The sequence below is a fragment of the Bufo bufo genome, chromosome 3 (genome assembly GCF_905171765.1).
Source record: "Bufo bufo chromosome 3, aBufBuf1.1, whole genome shotgun sequence".
Classification (NCBI taxonomy): domain Eukaryota; kingdom Metazoa; phylum Chordata; class Amphibia; order Anura; family Bufonidae; genus Bufo; species Bufo bufo.
In genome coordinates this window covers 81,263,731-81,272,847 of record NC_053391.1, presented here as the reverse complement: position 1 = coordinate 81,272,847, position 9,117 = coordinate 81,263,731, and the positions used below count along the sequence as shown (strand labels likewise).

The 9,117-nt window shown below is 43.2% G+C and overlaps 1 protein-coding gene across 2 annotated transcripts in view; it reads left to right on the top strand.

Moving 5' to 3' along the window:
- Positions 1-1,389: 1,389 nt before the first annotated feature.
- The window catches only part of PROS1 (protein S), a 64,986-nt gene continuing 57,258 nt past the window's right edge, over positions 1,390-9,117 (top strand). The window contains exons 1-2 of one of the 2 annotated variants that reach the window (XM_040423265.1): positions 1,390-1,571; positions 8,073-8,230. In XM_040423265.1, coding sequence (XP_040279199.1) covers positions 1,493-1,571; positions 8,073-8,230 — 237 coding nt within the window. In that variant the 5' untranslated portion in view covers positions 1,390-1,492. The remainder of the gene's footprint in view (positions 1,572-8,072; positions 8,231-9,117) is intronic. The other variant, XM_040423264.1, reaches the window with a different exon arrangement.

Sequence of the window (9,117 nt, the reverse complement as noted above, 5' to 3'; positions counted from 1 at the left end):
ATGATCCCTGGGGGTCTCCTGACTCAGACACCACCACCAATCAAAACCTTTGATGTCTCTATAACATATCAAAAGTTTTTCTAAAGTACAGGGACACTTTAAATGTTTCACCTCTCCAGTGTAGCTTTAGCAGGTCATTGTCCTGCTGGAAGGTAAACCGCCATCCCTTCTTCTAATGTCTGGAAGACTGAAATGGATTTTCCTTAAGAATTGCCCCATATTTACTACCATCCATCTTTCCTTCAAACCTAACCTGTTATCCCCAGAACCTGATGGTGCCACCACCATAGTTCACTGTGGGAATGGTGTTCTTGGGATATTGAGAAGTGTTGGGTTTGCACCACACATAGCGTTTACCATGATGGTCATAACCTTCAATTTTAGTCTCATCTGTCCAGAGAACCTTCTTCTATGTGTTCGGGGAGTCTGACACATGCTGTTTGGTGAACTTGTAATGTGTTTTCTTGTATTTTTCTTTAGGCAATGTTTTATTTTCCTGGCCACTCTTCTATCAAGCCCTTCTCTCTTGAGTGTATGGCTTATAGTGGCCAGAGGCGTAGCTATAGGGGGTGCAAAGGTAGCAGTCGCTACCGGGCCCAGGAGCCTAAGAGGGCCCAAAGACCATTGGTCCACATAAAAAGACACTGGTATTATAGAAAGTGTATGCAGGTCAAGTTGAACCTCTGGCTGGAAGGAAGGGGTTAGGTAAAGAATTTGGCATGGGGGTGGTGGGTGTCGTTAGGCACCATGAAGGCTGAAGGGAAGGGGGTTCCAAGCTGAACTCTTGCACCCGGGCCCATGAGCCCTTCGCTACGCCCCTGATAGTGGCCCTATGGACAGATACTTCCATCTCCAGTGTGGATCGCTGGCACTTCTCCAGTGTTATCATTGGTGTCTGGGATAGGAGTGCTGTGCATGTGTGCCTATGGGCACTCCCATGGTCCTGGCCACCAGAGAGGGCAGTGCTTCTTCCTATAGTGAGCAAGCACGTCCACCGCTGCCGGATTGCTTGGTGGTCATAACCCCTGGAAACAAGCAGTGCATAATGTGATGGAAAAATTAATTAAGCCAGCAAAGGAAGCAATATGGACAATCACAATACATTAGGAAGGGTCTTGTATTAACTTTCGCCACATGATAAATGCCATTTGCTGAAGTCGGACAACCCCTTTAGGATAAAAGTCCATTTCATCAGTTTATCCACCCCAGCAAGCTGCCGGCTTGGAGAGCATTGCTTAATACAAATACCCAGATGTTTTGCAATTCCCACTCTTCTGATAAGAATCCATGAGGATACCTGATCCCATGGCATTCTGTTTGTGTACTTGTCATGTCAGGGGAGGGATGTTTCCTGGAAAAGCCCAGGAGTCATTGGGCCTTTCTGCAGCTGAGCTCCCCCCAGCCCTGTGTACTGGACGAGAGGCTGGGCTGAGCTCACAAACTTAGCTGCGTGCAGGCCTGGCCATAGCAGGCTCCTCTATGCTGGCGGATCATGATGTTAATGAGCACACTATGCCTGGTGCTGCTGGCTTCTTCTCTCTTCATTACTTCCCTGTGTGAAGGGCGGACTTGTAAGTACATGCATTTCCTAGGTTTCTCTTTTTTCCACTATGTTGTGCAATGAGGTAATCCTAAGGATAGATACCAGGAGACAGAGCTTCGTAAACATCCAACCAGCTCTGGAATGCTGCAAGGAGCCGTGGAGCAGCCTGCGGGATTATCCTGATAGATATAAGAGTATTATTCGCATCTTAGTCCCTCCGAGAAATATAATCCAAAGCACATTTGTATATGCTGAGGGCCAAGTGGATAGAGAGCTGTAAACATGGACCAGAAGTTCCTGCCATGTATCCAGCCTGCTCCTTTATTGTTCCTTGGCGTCCTGTTGTTTATCGCCCCTTTACATGCTTTACTGATCATTTCCTTTCCACTGTAAGTAGCTGTGGGTTTGTTTTCCTTTTAACAGTGGCTTGTGGTCCATCCTCCATGATTTCTGGATTGATAACGGACTGATAAAAGTGGTCTGAAAGCCGTAGAGATATACGTAGCATTCATCAATAGCTATTTTTCCTTTTCCATTGAGGCTAGTTAGTGACAATATTAGAGTCATAATATGTGTACAAATATTACCAAGTATTTTAGATTATTCCAGATGTCTTGTCGCAATGGTTTTTAGAGTAAATTGAAATAGAAATAGTGACTTTTAAAATTACCTTTAATCATGATAAAGCGGGTATAGATATGTATATACCAACATTGTGTACTACAAATAAACAAAAATTTCTTTGAAAGGGGAGTAGCAAACCCCACAAAATAAAAAACATTCAAGGGTGACGAGATATATAAGCCTATAGGTTCGAGAAAGGATCAGGGTCTAGTGGAGGGCAGGGCAGACGGAAGCTTACCCTAATTGCCCTATATCTGCTTAGCCCAGGGTGACCCCCTGATGGTGGAGGCTCCCTGTCCCCGAACCTATTGCTATCCAGTCCCTACACAAACCCTGGTCAGGGAAAAGATATTAAAAATATATTTATGAAAGATACATCGAGAGTGGATGGTGGTCCAAAATAAATGGACACCACCAGACTAATGCACGAACCTGGACGCGTTTCACCTGAGACTCGTCAGGCTCATCAGGAGGTGGATATATTGTTAGGATAAATCCAAACACATATAGTCAAAAAAGCATGATACAAGAAAAAGGATACTTAGCTATACAGGCCAGATGTAAGAAGACGCAGGTTTTTGGGTTACCAAAATGGGGAGATACAGAGCCCATCAATGATACAAATTTCGAGAATGGCAGATTTCCCACAAAAAGCCTGGTGCGGGCCCATAATATGTGTACTACTATTCTAGTGTCTAACGACACCACATATCTGGCCTAGTGACTGTTTCAAAAGGTTGTTCAGAGGGATTACATTTTTTATATACAATGCATTCAGAAAGACTTCAGACCCTTTCACTTTTTTCACAGTTTGTTATGTTGCGGCCTTGTGCTAAAGTAAAAATACCCTATAAAGACAAAGTTAAAAGGGAATAACTAAAACCTTACATTGACATAGGTATATTTGAGACCCTTAACTCATCTATTACAACCTCCAGTCTTCTTGGGTATGATGCCACAAGGTTTGTATACCTGGATTTGGGGATTTTCTGCCATTCTGCAGATCCTCTCAAGCTTTGTCAGGCTAGATGGGGACCGTCGGTAGACAGCCATTTTCAGGTCTCATCAGAGATATGCAATTGGGTTCAAGTCAGGACTCTGGCTGGGCCACTCACAGAGTTGTTTCTAAACCACTTCTATGTTGTCTGTGCGCTTAGGGTCATTGTCTTGTTGGAAGGCGAACCTTCAGCCCAGTCTGAGGTACAGAGCACTCTGGATCAGGTTTTCATTAAGAATATCATTGTACTTTGCTCCATTCGGCTTCCCCTCAACCCTAACCAGTCTCCCTGCCCCAGCCGCTGAAAAACATCCCTACACCATAGTGCTACCACCACTGTTATGTAGGGTTTCATCAGACCAGAGAAGCTTGTTTTTCACAGTCTGAGAGTCATTTAGATGCTTTTTTGTAAACTGAGGTATTTCTTTCTGGCCATTCTGCCATAAAGCCCAGATTAGTGGAGTGCCAAAGTAATAGTTGACCTTATGGAAGTTTCTCCCATGTGCACACAGGATCTTTGGAGCTCAGCCAGAGTGACTATTGGGTTCTTGGTCGCCTGTCTTACCAAGGCCCTTCTCCCCTGATTACTTAGTTTGGTGGGGTGACTAGCTATAGGAATCTTGGTTGTTACAAACTTCTTCCATTTAAGAATTGTGGAGGCCACTCTGCTCTTGGCACCTTTCAGTGCAGCAGATATTTTTGTACCCTTCTTTAGATCCGTGCCTCTACACAATCCTATCTATGAGCTCTACAGGCAGTTCTTTCCTCCTCATTGCTTGGTTTTCGGTCTGATATGCATTGTCAGATGTGAGAAATTATATAGATATACAGGGGTGTGCATTTCTTAATCTTGTCCAATCAACTGAATTTACCACACATGGACACCGTTTTTTGTCCAGCCGAATCTCGGCATATGCAAGTGCTAGTGTGAAACTAGCCAAAGATGACTAAGAGAAATTGTAGGCCCCCGAGCTAAATTTCAACTATCATAGCAAGGGGTCTAAAAGTATATGTTCATGTCAAACTTTAGTGATCAGCGATAGCTTTTTTTTTTTTTTTAAAGCCAAATATAAAAAATGGAATGTCCCTGGACATCCCCGTTTAAGTATACATGTCACCCACGACCCTTTAAAAGATTATGCTTTTTGATAGAAGGTCCCCTAATAAGATGATCATAGAACCACAAGGGATCAGCTGTAACTTCTGGAAGAAACAATTCCATTTTCCTGCAGTACCACTATAGTGGAAAATAAGAATTATATAATTCCGACAGTGTTCTGTGTAAGTCGTGGACATGTCAGGTCCTCCAGGGTGAGAGATTCTCAAATACTAATTGATGAGGGTCCAGAAAGAGAATCCCCTCTATTAACTCCCCGTAGTGGGGAAAAGACTAGTTGTCTAGACCAGACAAACTCTTTGCTGCTTATAAGATGTTAGCAGGAACATCTGCAGGTAACAACAAAGGTTTCCATGCACATTAAGCCAATGAAAATGATAGCTAATAAAATTCTTTACAGTCTATACAGCTGGAGAGTGGGAGATCTCTCCCCACACTTCTGATTTCTCTTAGGTCTGATGCACACCACCGTATTTTTCCTTAGTGTGCTATCTTTTTTTGTTGCAGATAGCTCACTTATCCATTCATTTCTATAGGACCTTGCACACATCCACATTTTCCACCGATGGCTGACCACTGCAAATCACAGTGCAGGTCCTATTCTTGTCCAGTTTTGCAGATCAGAATAGCCCTTTCCATTAATGGACATGGGAAAACGCAAACGACAGACAGACGCTGTTCATATTTTGTGGATCTGTTTTTTGCGGACCCAACCACTGACGCATTGCATGCATGAAGCCTTAAGATGCTGCAAGTTCATTCAATAGCATTGCGTATGCATATTTTAGCCTCATTATATGAGAATTCTGGAGGCTTTAGTTGTCACAAACACACACAAACATTCCAGGTGACTTTTGGTGACAAACATACAGTATTTACTAACTTATCATTTACACCTGCAGATTACATGTGCTTTAGGGCTCATGCACACAAACGTATTTTCTTTCTGTGTCCGTTTAGTTTTTTTGCGGACCATATGCGGAACCATTAATTTCAATAGGTCTGCAAAAAGAACGGAAGTTACTCCGTGTACATGTCCGATTATTGTCCACATCACGGACAAGGATAGTACTGTAATATTAGGGGCCAGCTGTTTTTTGCAGACCACAAAATACATACAGTCGTGTGCATGAGCCCTTACTCAACAGTTCCTACATGGACCATAAACATTTTTGTCAAAAACCTCACCCCCTGAAAAAGCATCCCAACACCACACACAATTATGGTTATGGAGGTGCTGGGAGGTTTCCACTACATCTGGGAGACATGCCAACTCTTCTGGGAACCTCGGTCGTCTCCCCTCTACAAGAGCACCAGAGGTTCTGGGAGTCGGAGAGTTGGGAAGCATAAAATAAACACATATGTTATTATTGACCACGAAAAACATTCATTAACGTTAAGGTGTCCCTTCATATTAGGAGAAAGTAGGACCAAACCTCATCATTTTGGCATAATTGACTAAATCATATGTTTGGGGTGTCCTGACTCTCCCTGATTGACAAAAAAAAAGAATTGGCATCCTGAGTTTCAATATTCCCTCTGTACTATATTGAATATGGTGCTGAAACATGTGCTTTATTGAAAGTCCAGGATCTGCACAGTAAAGGTTTTATTTTGGTAGCACATTTTCAGCCAACAGCAAATTAGAACTTCCCTGCAGATTGTTATCTGATTGCTCAAACTTGTAAAGAAAAAAAGCCTTCAATCAGTAAAAAAAAAAAACATCCAACATATCAGATTGATGGTGGTCTGTAACCTGGGACTCCCAGGATCACAAAGAGACCCCAAGGATCTTCTGAGTTCCATGCCTAGAGGCAGGAGGACCAAGCAATACCTGTAGAGAACAGTATATGTGTTCACATCGGATGTGGTAGGGCCATTCCAGTTCCATATGGACGAAAATCAGAATAAATACATTGAGAAATCTGCCCCATTTCATTTACCTAACTCAGTGTTACCATAACTATAGTAGTTGGTAAGATAACCATGGACCTTATTACCCACTGTCCCTAACCATTCTCCATACAGTATTTATGTATACTTTGTTTTTTAGCTAATTTGGTAGGCTAGCCATAGACGTCAATGAGGTTTCAATATGCATGTTGGGGGCCCCAAGCAATGTAAACTTCTGGCATGTATACTTAGGCACACATAGTTTCATAATTGCCAAGGGCATGGGAGGAGTAGGATGCAGAAGACACACTAGGACAGAAGTGTCAGCATTCCTTTCTCCACTTCATCAACCTCCAACCTTCTATGACCTTTCTCTGCTGTCTTAACCTTTTTTTTCATAGTTTTTCTTAGTTTAGAAACTTTTCCATGTGAGATTCAGCAGTCAGACAAAACCTATGTGTATAAAAGATGCTGCTACCATGTAAAATGTTGGTTGCTTGTTGGAGATTTTGCCAAGGTGACCTATCTAAGCATTTTATGACATGGTTTTATGACATTTGCCAGGTTCCACTGAGCTGTCTGTCATTTTGACAGGAAAAATCTTTGGCCCATTTGTCTCAAATGTTTTGTCAAGTTTTTCCCCATCGTATATGAAGGAATTTGCAGATGAGGCTCCGACACAGATGGGAACATTGCAGCGAGCCCAGTTGAGGAGAGCAGAGGAGAGGAATGATAGTAGCAGGAATGGTGGTTGTAGTTGGTACTCGTTCTGAGACTCTCCTGGGCTGTGCAGTGAAGGGGAAGGGCACACCTTTTACTTCCATCCAGGGTCACGACCCAGCCCAGGCCCCAGCAGGGTTAGAGCTTGAGAGTCTGCCCTGAAGTGAAGTAAGATAGTTCTTAAATAAAGATAATATTCTTTTCCATCTGATCTGAGGTCTGATGGGGTTCTGGATAGGGTAAAATTACAAGGAACGCCCTGGGGGGGGGGGGGGGGGGGTGGATATTTGATTAATAACAAACATACATATCTAAATGGCGGGGGGGGGGGGCGCACTTGGGCAGCTCAGCCTCTGTTGGTGGTGTCCCACCACCAACAGAGTAGGGCACACCTTTTACTCCCTTAGGGCTCTCCTGCCTAATGATAGTTGAGGTGCCCTTGGACTGGCAGTTCTTACACAAGTTAAATTTGTCACAGTTCTCACAGGTTGCATGGCTGCAGAGTGAGTGAACAGGCATGCATCCAGGTATAAAGAGTGCAATATTGAAAGGTTATGCAAGGTAATGGAACCATGGTGGGTGTTGGTCCTCATAGTCAGATATAGTCCTGCACCTTTTTAGTCAGGTTGCGGTGCTGACAAATAGATATTTTCTTGTACAGGTGATCAGGGTGTGTCTAGGCACCATAAGACTTTAATCTCCTTGACAGAGGGCTATGAGCGCAAGAGGTCCTAACAAGACAGCACTTCTCCACAGACATCTCCATCCACCTTTTTGGCATCTGGTATGCTTCTTAGCAGTAGCACCGGAGCTGTCCTCCTTTTTACTATCTAGTGTACTGGACTTGGCTAAGTGTGCTCCTCTCTCTGGCCTAACCTGAACTGGATAGAGATAGCTCCTACTCCCTTACGGGGAGAAGGTACTCGACCACATCTAGTGGGTGGGAGGATATGGCATGTGAACTCCACACTGGACTTTTGTATGTAAAGACATAAATTACACAGCAATACATTTTTCCAGTCTTTTGGCAGCATATAGGTACAAAAGCGCATAAAGCCCACTTGCAGTGTACTACTGCCTCAGCAGTCGGACGCTGCAACGTAGCTGTACAATCTCATTTTTTTTATAATGTCTATTACATCTTGAAAATGAAACCTAACTTAGTCTCCTGGATAAAGTTTTGCCTCCTCAGGCTGCATCGCAATTCCTTAGTCGGAAAAAGAGAGCAAACTCATTTTTTGAAGAGAGTAAAAGTGGAGACCTGGAACGGGAATGTGTTGAAGAACTGTGTGGTAAGGAAGAAGCCCGGGAGATATTTGAGAATAACCCTGAGACGGTAAGATCTGTTCTTATTTTCACATTACATTTTTTACAATGTTTGCTTTGGTAGTTTTAAATTGATTTTCTGTGTGTATTAGGCTGGGGCTAAGAAAAGTCTAAGTCTAAGAAATGTCACATGGCCAGAAATATTTGCGCAATCTGTTTGCAACTTGCTGTCACGTTACTATTTTAGAACTGTGATTTGTCTGTAAAGAAAAAGTGAAGGTGAAGAAAACTCTCAGGCAAGTTGCATATCGCATGCGACCTACATTGTGGTCTGTGATGAGCGACTTGTGGCCTGTGACAAAAAGTCTGCAAGATTTTCTGCAATTGTCACATGTCTCACTACAACTCCATTGACAGCCATTAGATGAAACCTATGTGATTTTCATGTTGCACGACACATGCCGCAGTGTAGCCCCGGTCTGATAATCTAGTATCATCAGAATATACAGTATATACATATGTCGGACTACCTGGGCACGGGAGAATGCTTGTTCATGTGCAGTCAGATGATCTTGGTGATCCTCGTAAGTTGAGCTCCTGGCAGTTGAACATTTTGGCATATTCTCTCAACATCTTCTATAACTGTAGACACTTATTTTATCGTTGTTTCATAAAAGGTCTATAAGAAGTCTGGTCTTTTCACACAACCCTGAGTCCAGGTGACTTTTTGAATAACTCTTGTTCTTCTGAATACTCTGAAGCTGGCCAAACCCTTTAGATAGTTGTCCGGTCCGCCAAATGTTCATTCAGCCTACAGCTATTCCTTCCAACCCTCTCATTCTCAGTAAGGTGAGGGGAGTAGGCCTCTGTCATTAGCAGTTAGACAGTGAGAGGGGCTCCCTCTGTCTCCATGAAATATGATTTCAGGGTGAAAAGTTGTTGTCATGGCAGCCTAGA